Source organism: Passer domesticus, chromosome 14, assembly GCF_036417665.1.
Source record: "Passer domesticus isolate bPasDom1 chromosome 14, bPasDom1.hap1, whole genome shotgun sequence".
NCBI lineage: Eukaryota > Metazoa > Chordata > Aves > Passeriformes > Passeridae > Passer > Passer domesticus.
The window spans coordinates 6,706,095-6,721,816 of NC_087487.1; the positions used below are offsets into that span (position 1 = coordinate 6,706,095).

The following is a 15,722-nucleotide window of genomic DNA, read 5'->3' on the forward strand; positions in this document are numbered from 1 at the left end:
GCATGGAATTTGTATTTAAATAGATAAATATTTATCTAATCAAGATGCTACTCCTAGGAGCCATTTTAAATATTGGAACAGCTTCTGTACACCTCAGGATGGACAACAATTGTCATGTGAGATCTAAGTCTGCTTCAGTTCCTGTTGTAGTTTGTGAGCTTTTCTGATTCTGTATTGAGTTTGAAGGGATGGTAGTTATTGAAAACAGCTTGTAAAAGAGTTAGTATTCTGAAAGGTAGGCAGAGATACCTGCATTCCACATCTGATCACTGCTCAGTACTTGCAGGATCTGCTCAGCTTGCTCATTTGTCAGGCAATCTAAATAAATCCCACTTTTTTCCTGATAACATCTGGATATTTTGATTAAAAATTCCCTGCAATATTTTGGTATTAAAAAATGTGCTTTGCTTCAAGTCTTAGCACTTTCTTGCACATTTTTTTACCACTTAGAGAACATTTAACACAAATTACATTCAAAATTCAGAGTTCAAGAAACCTTGATTTTTAATTAATCTTGTGCTCAGCATTAAAGTGACAAATGAATACACATATATTGATTCCTGTTTCAGTCTGTACAAACCATAGAATAAAAGCAGTCTGAGACAATAATGTTCCTTTCTGTTGTTTATATTCTGACATAGGAAACAAGGGAATTGTATGTTTCACCTTACAGAGTTTGTTTTGTGCTCTGAAGTTGTTTGAAGGTTTAAGCATTTTCATTTATTCTGGCAGTTTCAAGTCAAGCCAAAATCTGATATACAGAGATTGAGAATCTAAAAATTTCAGACCTTACCTGAATGGCTAAATATGATTTAAATGCAAAAAATTAACTGAATTTAGTTGTGCTAGAATTTTGTGTAGTATACTAAGCATCATTCAAATAATTAAAGTGCTAGTAATTTAAATCAGTTCTTTAATTAAAATAGTTAAATTGCAAAGCATTTTCAGAGAACAAGGTTAGTTTTAGAGTTTTTAGATGATACAATTATTGGAGTTTTCATATGGTTATTACAGCTCAAACATTTTCTATTTTATATCTATTTGGTAGTATTTTCTGAACTATTTAATTCTCCCTTCATTAGGAAATAATTTAGCAAGGTTTTAACTGATAGTTGTAACTACTAATATTTCAATATATTTACCATGAAATGAAATTAATTTTTTTCCCTTCAATCCAACAAAATTAAGTTTTTCAAAGGCTTACAGCAATGATTTTGTCAAATAATATTTTTATTTCTGGTGAGCAGTTTTTTTTTCAGATCTTAAACAGTTGAAAATTGACAGTTGCCTTGAAGCTGCTCACTGATGATTCTCAGAATATGCTCTTAGATGAACAAAGAGCATATTTCAGCTTACTGTTGGATGACAAAAACTAAATATCTTAATGTATTTTTTCACCATCTCTGAAACTGCTAGGATATTTGATGCAGCTGTGAATTTTTAGAACGTTTACCAGATGTACCATATTTTGAATATTTTGGTGAGGAGTTGCCTTTTTGTGTTCTTGCTCATTTTCTGTTTTGTCCCTGGAAGAGATCGTCACACCTCACAAATATCTTCTCTTGGGATGGATGAAGGTGAATGTTGTCAATGCTTTGGGGGCAAAATGTGTATCTGGAAAGAAAAGACAGCATGTGAGTACAGTGTTGGTTAGAAAGCATAATGTTAGGAGATGCAGCTCTGCCAGTAAGAGTTGTTCCACAGGAAGTCTGCACCAGTTGTGGTGGTAAGAAAGGGAATGTAGCAAGGAAAAATTGCCTTCTAGGACTGAGCCTCAGTTAAAGGTAAGGTGCTTTTCTCATTAACCTTAATTAAACTGCTCAGTTAAAATTTCTCAAAGGATTAAAGCAGTGAGAATCATTACAAGTTTTTTTATTCTGTCTTCTGGCTGAAGTTCCTCTGCACGAGTAGGCAGTTTTAAACGTGTTGGCATTGCTGTATGTAAAGAACAAGGCTGCTCAGATGTGGTGATCCAGCTTCAAAGTAATAAACAGGGGAAAGAAGAACACCAAAAATAATCAGAGGACTGTGTAGTACAGCACATGATCCTTCTAATGAGTGTTTTCAAGAATGGTGATGCTGAGTTTCTCTAGGAAGTAAGTACTGAAAGTCAAATAATTAAGATTTGGCATATTTTTTGTAAGTCGGAATCTGAATATTTCACAATGTTAATGTTAAAATCATTATTTATCTTGCATAGTATCTTGTTTCATTGAAATTTCATATGGTCCTTATGGAGTGAGGTAATTAATTACATTCATGGGTTTGACTGCTGGGGCTCACATGCTTGTGTTTGAACTGGGATAACCTGGGTGCCAAACACCTGTGGAGTTACTGAGCGCTCTCATTACACTTACCTTTGCTGTGTTTCCCCTGCTTTCACTCTTATTTCCTTCACTATAAGTCCTGGTCGATGGGTGCCCTTTGTCCACGGTATTATGGTTTGAAATGTGTCCCAGATATTTCCCCAAAGTGCAGGTAATTCCCATTTGAACTTGATCATTATGACGTCACCGATATCAGTGTCCAGCGTGATGAGAAAGGAGTAGGTTTTATTCCCAGTAATACTTTCAGCTCTACAGAAAACAAGACAAGAATAATGTTGTCTTAATTATTATGAATTAAAGTGAAAAAACCAGGATTTTTTTCCTCTGAAAACCAGAGAAAGAATTATGTTTGCTTCTCCAGGGACAAAGCATTAATGTCTCAAGAATGTTCTTCCTACAGGTGCAAAAAAGTGATGAAATATGACAACATGCTAGGAAAGGAGCAGAAGTGGCAGAAGCTTGCACAGCTGATGAAGCAGTAGTGGTTTCTGACAGCAAAAGAAAAGGTGTCCCATAGTAGCATCTATGTTACAACTTCTGCCTGCTAAAGCAAATGCTGACCCACACTCTTGCCTTTGCTTTCATTAATACAGATAGTGTCCATCGTGATAAATGTCCAAAATTATTTTTTAATTGCAGCTGACTTTTTCATTTGTGTTTTAATTGATTATACCTCCCTGTCTTAGCTATGGGACGGATCAAAGCAAGCGGACAGAAAAATTTCCAAATTTACTGTTCGTATTCTGACAATTTTTTTCTGCACAAACTGCATCATCATTGTAAGAACTTGTGACTTTCAGGGACTATGAGTGAAGAGAGGACAATTTCCAGTTCATGTTCACTCAGCTGCACTAAACCATTTCCCTCATAGCCTGATTATCAATGTGGTATGATAATACAAATTGTCCCATGCATCTTTTGTCACAATTACCTGTGATACAGTACTCACAGTGGGATGTGCAGGTTTTTAGCATCTGCCTTAGTCCCTGTCAGAGCCATGGTGAAAGCTGGGTCTATCGCCTTGCCTTGGATTTCATTGATGATGTGGATCTTGAACTGATAATGATACACTGTAGGAAGGAAGAATTTACAAAAAGTGGCAAAATGAATGGTCAAAGAATCAAGAGATTTCTTAGGCAAAAGAATTTTGCCTTTCAGAATAGAAAGTTGATTGTTATTCCATTTTATTTTTCAAACTAATTTGTTGAAATTAAAACATTGTCATTTTTTTTTCTGGTTGTTGCTGTGCTGTGTAATCTGTTAGCATTTGCGGCCCTGTTGCTTTGTTTAAAGGATGGAGAAAAAGGTAATCAGTGTTGAGTTTCTTTTTGGGATAAAACATTCCTCCAGGGGAAATATTTCAGCTTTTCTGAAATTTAGTTGGCAGAATTTCTGGCAAGCCCTCTATCTAGTGACCAGGCAAATCCTTGTGACTGGGCATGACTAGAGATGTATGATACAGATCAAAGACCTCATGCACTGTGGTCAGGCTGTTTCTCTGATCAACTGGAAAATTGCCCTGCAAAACAGATGACTCACAAACTTTCCTTGACTGCATAATGATATGTTGTGCTTAACACACATCTGTTAACAATGTCATTAATGCTTCAAGGTCTAGGGAGTTTCTAGAACAACACTGTTTAGGAAAGTCTGAACTGAATATTGTCAGCATGAAAAATGCCTAAGTCATCAGTTTGATATTTTGAAAATTATGAAAAAGAAAACCACAACAACACAGATTTCGAGCATGTGCATACAGATATTGTCAGCCACATTTGAATGTCCAGAACTCTTCTATCTGGTCATTCTTCCTGCAACTTTCTAGACAAAACTGATAGATTTAGATATGAAGGAACATGATTGCATGCTAGCTTTTGAATAGAGCCTCTTTACTCACTTCAGTCTTCACTACATCCGAGAATGGCTCCCCACACCAATAATGGAATCATCTTTTTATGCACATGCACAGATAGATAGTTGTTGGGGTTTTTTTTGTGCAGCTCAGAGTGCTTATGATGGAAAGTATTTATTAGAACAGCTGTATCCTTTCATTGTTTTATAGTTGTTGTATGTTAGTGAACAATGTATTTTCTTTTGAAAACGTGTCCCTCAGTAGAAAATAAAATTCGGAAACATGATGAGGACCAAGGCAGAGAGGGTTGTTTACAGATCACTGTTATAACTAATCTGTCTTTCTCTGGGTTTTCTCTCTGTAAAAAACTGATTTTTCAGAATATGATCACACACAGCCCAAGGTTTTGCTGTGATTATGGTGCTTACTTTAAGGAAAAATCATATAAAAACTCAGAGTCCCATCACAGCTTTATTATAAATGTGTAACGAACTGGGGGTTTTGTTTGAGCTGGACTGATGTATGCTCCAGAATATAATGTCATTAGCTTGAAAATCAAATGTTAGATTTTGTGAAGACACAGAGGATTGTGAAATGTAATGTTGAGTTTCTCAAATTTCTTCTCTTCGTGCTTCTCACATGATTTTCAAACTTTTTTTTTAAAAAAGGCATTACAAAGATGACTTTGTAAGCACCTTCCCACAGTTGCCGCTTTGTTTGGGAACTTTTGTGAAAGGAGATCATTGTCTGCGGTACTTTATCCACATATGTGCCAAGGATGGTTTTTTATGCAAAACCAGTTCTAAGCATAAAAATGCAACATGTTTAATTGCAATCAAAGCCAATAGGACAGAGATATTGTACCCCAAACCGAAACAAGCTCCATATCCAGAGGGGAACACAACACAGTGATCACATCTCCGTGCCCCGGTGTGGGAGCATCCCCACAGCCTGTCAGTTTCTCATTCTGATCAGGACCTGACCCTGACTGTGCTGGAGCAAGACAACATCAGGAGCTAGACACAGCCTCTGGACTTTTAAAATCTACTCCAAGTATCTTCCTGAGCTATTTTAAACCATATTAAGAAGAAATTCAGCAGGTTCAGCTGCTGAAGTGTGGTTCAGGGCTCTGCAGATCCCTCTGGAGTCATCATTGAATATTTCACAGCTGTGCTAATGGAAGACTTCCAAAATTATTTTAAAAGTACCTGAATTTTTGTGGTTTTTATTTTTTTTTTTTGGTTGTTTGGTGTTTGTTTTTGGTTTTGGTTTTGGTTTTTTTTTGTTTTGTTTTGTTTTGGTTTTGTTTTTTTGGGGGGGGGGGGTTTGGTTGTTGTTTTGTTTTGTTTCTTAATCTACAATAATGCATCTGAGTAGCTGGACACTGTGGGGAGACCAGCTATATAATGCAAGCAGCCTTTTAAAGCCTTTCTCCTCATCCCTCAGCCTGAGCGGAGCCTCCCCCGTGCGTGTGTGGCCTGTGCCCGGCCCGCGCCGCTGCTCCCCACACGCCTCATGGCAGCCGGGCACAGCAGAGCCGGGCGCCCGCAGCCCCTGCACCGACCTCCCCCTCGGGAGAGGGCTGTCCCACATCGTCCTGCTTGTTCTCGCTTTAAAAAGTACCTGAACCTTCCCAGTGGCCTGGGAGCGTCTGCTCGACAGCAGCAGTGGGCTGAGTGCAACGGAGACTGGTAGGAAAGGCCTGCGCCCCCTGGCAGGCCATGGCCCCTCTATCTGATCATACGGCCGAAAATCCACACTGACTCGATAAAGTAACGTAGGCTAAAGCCAGAGTGCCAGTCTTAATTTTAGTGCTGCACTTCAGCCATGCAAAAGTCCACGCTATTCTGTTCTCTGTCCATTGTTTGGAAGGTAGTAATTTATATGTCATTTCATGGTCTAATTGCGGATAAAATTTGGGCAAATGTGGAACAGGATGTTTTATAGGCCTCCCAGAGTAATTATGCAGCTTTTTTTGGCTTGGCTGTATGCCTGCATATGTTACAACAAACCTGCACAGTCCAGTTGTAGGAAAAGCCCGGGGATCAGGACCCTGGCGTCTGCGAGCCCTGGGCTCCCCGCTCGCCTGGGGCAAGCAGGCAGCTGCTTTTTCCCTCAGAAACATGAGAGCCAGCATCTGGATGAGAGGGCATCAGGATGGCCTACTGGGATTCTCAGTTGTCTCAGCAAATTGATTATTCTCACAGATTTTATAAGCGTTACTGAATAAGTAAATAGGATCACAAAGCTCAGACTTCCATTTTGTGATCAATGTGGACACTGTATAAAGTATTCCCACAAACCTTTGAAGGGCATGTGTGCTCTTGTTTTCAGAAAGAGTCGTCTGCTTTTGGGCAGCCTTTCCTTCCTGATGTTGTAGCCCAGGGTGTTACAGCGGTTCTTCTTACAGCTGAGGCACAGTCCTTTGTTGAAAGTGTTGATGTCGTTGCACCAGTAAGCTGTGCTTTGCTTGTCCTTGTGCAGCAGAGAGTCAATGAACAAATGAACTGACCTCTCATGGGCACATTTCACAGTTTGAGTGATGCCTGAAAAAATGCAACAACAAAATTTTACAGGCCCCTGTTTCTTTTTACCATTTCAACTGCAGAGAAGTGCCATAGCCAACTATAAACATGATATTGTTTCCCCCTACACACCCCTACCCTTTGCATCATGGTTTTGCCTCAGAAATCATACATGGTAGCAATTTTACTTAGGATCATTCAAAAACAGAATGGCTGACCTTCCATGATAATAAATAATTTTCTCCTTAAACTGCTCTAGCCTGACTGTATCAGACTGTAAATATGAACTTTGGTTTCACTGTTCTGGCTGTTTTTGTCAATAGAAAATTCAGCCTGAGTTGATGTGCTGTCTTTCAGATCATGCCACATTAAAGACAGCAGTGTCATTTGGAATGACTGAACACTCTTGGATTTGGATGCTTAGGTAGCAATACCATATTTTGTTCCTATTAAACTGACTCACTCTTATTGAATTGAATTTTTCTTGCAGTTACTTCTTGGAAAAAAGGGGCAAAAAATTTATTAAATGCAATAAAAATATTAAATAGGTCTGCCATTATGAGAAGTATCTTTTTAATCTTTAAATGTTATCAAAGTACAAAAATTATTTTGTGCAAATGGGATGTATCACAATGGACTGTTGTATGTCTCTATTGATAAGCTTTGAGCTGATGCTTGGTTTCATGTTTATCATGATTTATCTTCTAACAAGTAAGGCCCAGATTTAGGCATTGTATGAGGATAATTGAGAAATACTTCTGCAATGCCATGTGCTGGGTGAGCAGGGCTCATTGGGGGTTTTCAGTCAACACTTCTGGTTTTCCCTGCACATCAGGACCTTTTTCAGTACCTTGCACCAGTTTCTCTATAGGTTTATGTTTAGGTACATTGAAAATAAGCTTCTATAATTAAAAGCTAGCCTGGAACACTGGCACTCGGGTCCTAGAGAGAGCATCATCTGTGCTGCCAAAGGACATGGAAAAGGTGAGCTATGGAGGTGAGTACTACAGACCTGTGTTTTATTTTATTTGAAATAATTAATGACACACTAGACAAATCTGGCTTAATTAGAATAAATTTTCTCATCTCTCCTACTGCTGAAACAAATACCATTAAATTATTCAGAGGTGCTTGACAGCAGGATGCTCATGACCTCATTTTCAGGAGTGCTAGGCAGCTCAATTCCTTGCTGGAGTCAGTAAAACCAAGACATGTAAAAATCAGATAATTCATCTCTAAACAAGAAAATACCTTGCATATAAGGGTGATAGTAACAATCCTTAGATGCTGTTTAAGACCACCACTATGTAGTTTCCCAGACAGACTCAGTGCAGCTGCCCTGGTGCCTCCCACTCGGTGCCATTGGCTCTTACCAGCAATCCCCAGCTGTGCAATGTGGTTGTACACGTGCAGGATGTGACAGCCAGGCTGGAAGGTGCCTCCGTTGGGATAAAAGTCAAAATGAGCCACAGGCTGCTTGATGCCAACACTGAGGCCCATGTGCTGTTTAGTGAAGGTATGAATTGCATCCACAAAGTTTGCATCATCTGGAGATAAACGGTCTGTTGGTGACATTCCTTCAAACAAGGGCCCAGCAGGGTCAAGGCCTGCAATAAATGCAAATATTCCCATTGTCATGTGGTGCAGAAGGACTGTTCTACTGCCGTGAGAAATGTCTGAAAACAGGCAGCACCTGGCACTTTACAAGGTCTTTCTCTGATGGAAACAGTAAGAACGCTTGTCCCACAGAGGGCACATGGTTACACCTAAAGCAAACACACTGTAACAAACACTGACTGGGACCTGCACAAGGACACAGGCCCAGAGACAGATGTGTTTGTCAGAGACAAACTGTGCCTGCTGCCAGTGGCACTCGAGGGACCTTGACATAATTTTGTTCTCTCAAACTCTGGTGGTTTTGTGTTTCAGAGGCCCTTTGGAAGACTCCAGTCACACAGCAAGATTGACTTTTAGCCCACATGTGGGACCTAAAACTTTATAAAGCTCCACTAATTGTTTAAGAACCCTCTATGCCTGCTAGATTTTATTTATAATAGTTCTTCAGTTTAAAAAAATCTTCAAGGCAGATTATTACAGTATTCAGAGAAATAATACTCCACTTAGGGAGTCTTGCTGATTTTTGTTTTCTGGATGTTTTTGCATGGTGGTCTTCTTGGTTGGGAATTGATTTAGGAAGAGAACTTTGTGATTAGTTTAAAGCTTCATTCAGCTTTAAAAAAAGCTTCTAAATTTTATATCCTTCAGTTGGTATTGTGGAATAATATAGTTGCATAGGTATAACCAGACAAGACTAGTAACACAGGCAGCAAGTAGGGAAGGCCCACAAAGACCCACTTTTTTTTTTTTAGCTTCAATAACTTTTATCACTATCCATTTTTGGAACTTATTGTTACAAGTCTGAAAAACTTTTGCTGAAGAATGCATATAGCTGTTACAGTAAATAATGTGCTCTAAGTGTTTTTGGTTATCCATTTTCAAGGTGTTATATTCTCATAAGGTTTGAGCAAGCAGTGCTGGAGAACTGAAGGCCTTCAGTGCATACACTGGTGTAATATCATGACACATTTTGTAAAAGCAGCTTCTTGGCATGCAGGCACTGCCACAAGAACTGATTGTGTAAGAGACTGTGTATTATGTGGCAATGAATCCAACATCAGAATGGTGACTTCAAAGTACAACCACGTGTATTTGCCTCACTCCTAAGTCTGATTAAAGTAAAATGTTTTCTCTGATCATTTAAATGTAGCTGATATGGGTCAGTGTAAAATGCACTTCTGTTTTAATTTTGTTTGGGTTTTTTAAGCTGTCACTGTGCATTAGATGAGGTACTGTATATAGTGTATCAATAATATTATAAATGTATTTTCATTACACTCATAATTAGTACAGTTACAAAACATCACAGAAAGTTCAGAATGTCACTAGTCAATCAATTGTTAGGGTTAACTTAGTTTTCTTTAAGCACTACTAGGGGCACTCTGATGATATGCTTCTTGTCAAATGTAATCCAGAACTCTCATTTTTGCCACAGGAGAACTGTTCTGAATTCACTATATGGCCACTGTCCCACAGTTGAAAGCTCAAGCACAGTCAGACAATTTTCTGAATATATTTTTTAAATTGCTCGCTAACAATGAACAGTGTTTGAATGACTTTGGGTCAAGTGGCCAAAGATCCAAGGTTAGTGGCTAACATTTAGTTTAAGGTGTTACTGGGAATGGATAAGAGATAAATTTAAGCAACCTGCAGCTTGAGGCTTTAGTTCATGATTTCTAGTTCCTGTGCTTGTGTATTCTGTATGTCATAATTTGGACTGAGCTAGGAAAGATCAAAGATAGAAATGCTGTGAGACCTAATTTTCAAAAACATTTTTATTAAGTTTTCTAAATCTTAATTTCTAAACCAAAGACATGAAACTTCTGAATTGTGCTGAATATTGCTATTCAGCAGCTAATTGTTGATATGGTGTTGATATGTCAAATATCTTCATAACTGACTGTTACTTTTCTTAAAGTTATAAATCTTTTACCTGTAATTCTTCCAATCTTTTTTGTACCATTGATAAAACTTCCAGCAAATCCTGAAACATGAGCTCCCAGGCTGTACCCAATTAGATGAGCATTGCTTCTGGAAAATTGAACAGATTCCTGAAAAATAGTGGCAACTTGATTTAGGTGAAGAATTGTGAAAAGTAAACAGTGAAATATCTGTTACATGCTAGGAATACTGTGAATTATAACACAAAAAATTTGTATGTTGATGGTGGTCAAACAACATGCATGAATCATTCAGTAAATTTCTATTGGTTGAGTGTTATTCCTTGATTCTTCTTTATGCAGCAGGAAAATGCCACACATTTGGGCACTGCCACTTATCTTCTATGCACAGGAAAACCATCAACACAGTGGAATTTTTCTTGTTGTTTTCAGTCATTTGATGTGGATGTTCACTGCCTTTTGTCGGCAGCATTTGGCTTTCCTGTGATTATAAAATGGATATCTGTTCTTTAACTGCAGGGTAAAATAATCCCCTATAAAAAGTGCCCTTTTTTTTTTTTTCCTGAGATATCAGCACAAGCCAAACTAAAGGGATCAAAATATTGCTCAGACATGTTAGATGATACAGCAGTGATGTTTCTTGTACGAAGATGTGTGTCTGATTGTAACAAACCTATTGAAGCAGCTCTTTCTACCTAATCAATGCTATGTGCATCTTAAGCATTTCACCTGAGCTGCAAGACTCAAAGTTTATCTGACTTGTAAAGAAAAATGTGGCATATTTTGCTTGCAGGAAAGGCAAACCTCACTTTCAGTTTCTTTGTGGATGTTGCCTGTCCTTGAGGAGTGGCTGTGCAGTCTCAATACCAATCTCTCGTGAATATGAGGTGAAACTTGGCAGACTTCTTGTGAGAGAGACAGCTCTTAGAAATCACAAGATCTGACCAATTTTCTTTTCAGGTGATACTGAAATGGATGCTATTGAGGCTGTTACTGATCATGCCCTATTCTTGGAATAAGAGCACTGATATTTACTTATTGTTTATTAAAATGTTGTGTGGCACTGCAGGTTTTGTTACATCCGTTGAGAATCTTTGAAATAATTATCTGCCTGTAAGCAGACAGAAGCATAGCAGAAAGATGGTTGTGGGAGTTGGAATGAAGGGCTTTTAACTGTTAAACTCTAGAGAGTTGCTTCTCAATATGAGGAACATTTACTGGTTGGAGACACTCAATGCTGTAAAAATTTATGGTATATTTAAATTCTGGAACACATCACAGTACAAGAGTAACTACCTACAATACTGGAGCAAGGAGTAATTTATTCAAGCCTTGGTTTGTTTGTTGACACTAGGAAATCACAGAGTGTCTTTATTGTTGACAATGTGATATGTTCTCCTGGGAACTGATCAAAGTCCACCTTTCAATTCATTCAATAATTAAACAGCTTCAAAAAATTACTGTGGGCTCCAGCAAGTTAAACTATATTTGACCAAGAGATGAGGTTTCTTCTAATATCACAGTGAAAAATAGTGACTCTGACTTTCCTGCCTTCTCTTTTGTGCCTCTTGTCCCCAACTGGGTGTGGTATTTGACAGCTTCTTCTAGTCCTGCCATTTCTGCTTAGGTCTTTAGTAGTATTTGCTACAAACCTTTCAGCCTTGCAGTAAATTTCTCTTCCACCTTAGTACTTTAATGTACTCAAAAATTCATTGTCAGGTATAGAAGTATAAATTAAGTAGCTTAATGTTAGAGATTGGTAGAATAAGAGTTGCTTAGAGTTTCTAGTTTGTATGAGTGATTCCCATTCTAATTTTTGCTTTCTGCCTTTTCTTAAATTGTGCTGGTGACCAGTGATCCTCTGCAGACTTGGCTGCAGCCTTTTCAATCCAGCCATGGCCACTGCTCCCCATGTAGCAGGAGTTTTGATAAATAGTCACTGCATTAGTGTGGCTCTCTACTCACTGCTGCCTCCATGTCACCTGCTTTGTGAAGCATGTCTGTCCTCTTGAAAGGTCTCCCTTTACATTCTGGATCTCTAAGCCATTATTTTATCCTAATCTTTGGGAAACTGCAGCAAAAATCAGACACAGTGTTGGGACTGAATTCTGCATTAAAAGCAGAAGTTGAGCACAGATAACAAACTCATTTTCCTGTACTTATGTCTTGCAAATGATGATGTCTGCCTGTTTTCTACATATGGAACAGTGTCAGCTGCCTACACACATGCTAATGGAAAAGTCAAAGTAGCAGGAAACTATCTCATCTCTAAAGATATATGAAAATATTTTCATAAACAACACCACTTGCTTTTTCCTCCTGCAGGACGAGAGTTTTACAAAGTTTATGGAAGTTTATGGAAGAAAAACGTGCACTTCATTAAAGAAATGTAAGTGATGGAAAAGAAAGCATTAGCAAGCATAGTATTTCAGAAAAGTTGTGGAAGAACAAGTAAATGCATCTTTTCCAGAGAAACCTGTTGGTGTGGCAGTCTCACCTCCAGCCACTCCAGGAGCTGTGCTATCTCGTGTCCTGTGGTGCGTGTGTTCCGTACAGCGATGGGATAGTGCTGGTGAGCCAGTGGGAGCCAGTCTGCAATGACCACGTTCATTGGGTCATGATGAGACTTCAGAGCTGCTGCCATTTTCCAAATCCAGCTTTCTAATATCCCATCCACCTGTAACAGTTGGAAAAACCCCAAACAATAAGAAAACCTTTGTTATGGGAAAGCAGTCTCTGCCAAATATTTGTTGTGGACAAAAAAAAAAAAAAAAAAAAAAAAAGTAATATAATAAGGGTATAACAGTGTATGTTTTGTTATAGGAAGTCTTATAGGTGAAAATTATGTCCCCAAATACTTTAACTCATCCAGAGATAACTGGTTAAAAAGTACTGGTTGAAAGACAGACAGAAATGCCCAGGAAATGTCTGATTTCATTCAAGAGCAGCTATCCCTATAAGTATAAGCTAAAAAAATTGGGAAGCTGGAGGATTGCAGACTAGCAGCATTTGTCATCTCTAGCCATTCCTTTTTGAGAGCTGCTTGTTTTGAGTCATTCTTTTTTGAATACCTGGCTACAATTTTCTTGCATTCTGATTTTATGGACTAGAATTATTATTTAATCAATCAGATTTAATTGTTATTCTCGTTGTATGTATTTCCTCAATTGATAAAATATCCTTATCTCTTCTAGTGTATTACAATTTGGGGGTCTCAGGTCTGGGTTTACACACACTGCTAAGAGTCCAACACCTCTGCACATGAAGTTAATGTGAATTTCAATGGCAGCAGCTTCAGGCCTGTAGGTTTTGAACAATTTTTTTTTTTTTTTTGCAAGGCTTGGCTTTTGTTTGTTAAGGGAGTTAAATGTATCTCTCTTATTTGTTGAGGGAGTTACATATATCACAGGGGGTGTTCAAAGTTCCTCTGCATATTTGCAGATGTGCAAGAAAGATCCATTGTGCTACCTTATGTGATTCCATTGGTTCTATAAGAATTTAAGAATCTGTTAAAATTGCTTTGTTTCTTATCCTGCCTTTTCTTTTGTTTATTTTCCAACTGAGAAGCTGATAAATTGTCACTCTTACTATTGGCATGCTTTTGAGAAACCTTCTTTTATGGTGAATTGTTTTTTTACAGTTTAACTGGAAGCAGTTCAGTGATCATTGATGTTGAAGGCTTTACTTCCAACTGAAGGGGCTTGTGGAGAAGTTCTTTATAAAGGTGTGTCTCTGAGAAAGATATGGGGATATTGTGGCCACTTTTCAAGAAGTCTGTAAATATCTGGCAGTGAACATATCAAAGAAATGAAACTGGTGTTCTGCTCTTCAGGGCAGAGCACATTAATTCAGCTACTTGTTCAAGCTCTGCTGGCTTTAAACCAGGGCTGAATTTAATCCTTGCCATGGGAGTCCCATGTGAAAAATTGCTTGTAGACCATTCCTTCAGAATCTGTCAGGAATATCCACTTTGTATTTTTTCTAGCCATGATAGGTACCAGTGAAATCTATCTTTGTATCACAACCTTACTTCTGAAGTTGCTTCTGTAGCATAATGAGAAGGAAAGTATACCAAAATGATGTAGTCAGAATTAAAAATAAAATGTGAGTTCATACCGACCAGCCATGGACTATGATCACCAGAGGAAGAGAGGCATTGAAATGGCATTTGTCAAGAGTCTCCAACTGATTAACAAAAATCTGACAGCTGCCTCCACCTCTGTCTGTGTAGAGTCGAAATCTGGTTGCTAAATTTTGCTGATCTTTCTTTCTTGTAGTGGGTTCACGCCGTGATCTCGGTGCCTCTGAAATGAAATTTGTGACAACAGTCATAATAGGAAGGAATTGAAAACCTGGAGAAGTTACTAGTGCAACACAGTTTGTAAAACTGTAAATGGGTAAGCTTGGAACTCTTCCTATGTATAATTGTTTCTTGTTCCAGTGGGCATTTTGGGTCAAAAGTGATCTCTTTCAAAGTCTGAGATGGTCGAGATGTGCCTCTGAGTCCCTCTATGTGAACAATAACAGTTTCACAGGAATAGAGATCTGATTGCCACAGGCCTCTATAAATGCACAAGGATTGTAAGATCACAGTACAGGTGTTACCACTTGACCATGGAGTGCATGCACAGACAGGAACATTCAGAGGCTCTTATCTCTGCAGAGCATTTCTACTAATGTGCATTTGCTAGTAATTGCTGAGCAAGCATCATTACACTAAAATAACCATTTTATTCAGGGTTGTAACTGCTTAGAGACCTGGGTGACTGCTTAAAACTGTTAGACCACATCATACTTCTTTTTTTTCCTCTGAAAAGGCTAAGTGAAATGTTTTTATTTTAGTAATATTCTTGATTATTTTGTTTTAGGTAAAATAGCTTGGTGCATTTAGGACAGCATTTTCAGAAATGTCTGTTAAGTAAGAAAGTAGGGGCAGTGTGAACTGTGGTCTTATGACATCATGAAAGTAGAAGGAAAAAACCATAAAATATAGAGCAATTGCAGAAAAATAGAGTAAAATAAAGAAAAAGCTTAAAAAAGCACCTTGTGACATGCTAGTGTTTCTAGTGAGACTTCAGCCTATTTATTTAGCTGAAAAAACTCCATATAATAAATATAATTTAAGCTAGAAAAAAAGAGGGTTTAGTAGAAGATGTGATGAACTAAGTAAAACAGAAGTTACTGTTTCTAGTATTGGAGAGGAAACATTTAGATTAAAGAGATTTTACTAATGGAGTTCCTTTGGGATAGTTTTTTTGGCTAATCTTGTTTTAATGTTTCCATTAAAGAAGCAGCAGGAAAGGTACAAGATTGACAGAACATGAGGGGCCCTTGCTAATTCTGAGAAGACCAAGCCATTAAATATTAACAGCTAGATGACAACTTGAAAATACAGCAAGAAAAACTTGTAGAAATCTCCTTCTGTGAAGTGCAGGGTCATATAACTGATAGGAATTTCTCTATGAATTGGACTCCTAAATTGGAAGTGACACAAAAATAA

The 15,722-nt window shown here is 38.1% G+C and overlaps 2 protein-coding genes across 4 annotated transcripts in view; one reads left to right on the forward strand and one right to left on the reverse strand.

The window, feature by feature from the left end:
- Window positions 1-47: 47 nt before the first annotated feature.
- LIPC (lipase C, hepatic type) overlaps window positions 48-15,722 on the reverse strand; it is a 66,026-nt gene continuing 50,351 nt past the window's right edge. For both annotated transcript variants that reach the window (XM_064389241.1, XM_064389242.1), the window contains exons 3-10: window positions 14,339-14,526; window positions 12,720-12,899; window positions 10,255-10,372; window positions 8,078-8,311; window positions 6,483-6,725; window positions 3,277-3,397; window positions 2,358-2,576; window positions 48-1,614 (exon numbers count right to left, since the gene is read on the reverse strand). In XM_064389241.1, coding sequence (XP_064245311.1) covers window positions 1,509-1,614; window positions 2,358-2,576; window positions 3,277-3,397; window positions 6,483-6,725; window positions 8,078-8,311; window positions 10,255-10,372; window positions 12,720-12,899; window positions 14,339-14,526 — 1,409 coding nt within the window. In that variant the 3' untranslated portion in view covers window positions 48-1,508. The remainder of the gene's footprint in view (window positions 1,615-2,357; window positions 2,577-3,276; window positions 3,398-6,482; window positions 6,726-8,077; window positions 8,312-10,254; window positions 10,373-12,719; window positions 12,900-14,338; window positions 14,527-15,722) is intronic.
- ALDH1A2 (aldehyde dehydrogenase 1 family member A2) overlaps window positions 7,528-15,722 on the forward strand; it is a 178,019-nt gene continuing 169,824 nt past the window's right edge. Inside the window, exons 1-4 of one of the 2 annotated variants that reach the window (XM_064389235.1) lie at window positions 7,528-7,701; window positions 12,548-12,611; window positions 13,863-13,946; window positions 14,500-14,619. The gene's annotated coding sequence lies outside the window, so the exon portion shown is untranslated. The remainder of the gene's footprint in view (window positions 7,702-12,547; window positions 12,612-13,862; window positions 13,947-14,499; window positions 14,620-15,722) is intronic. The other variant, XM_064389236.1, reaches the window with a different exon arrangement.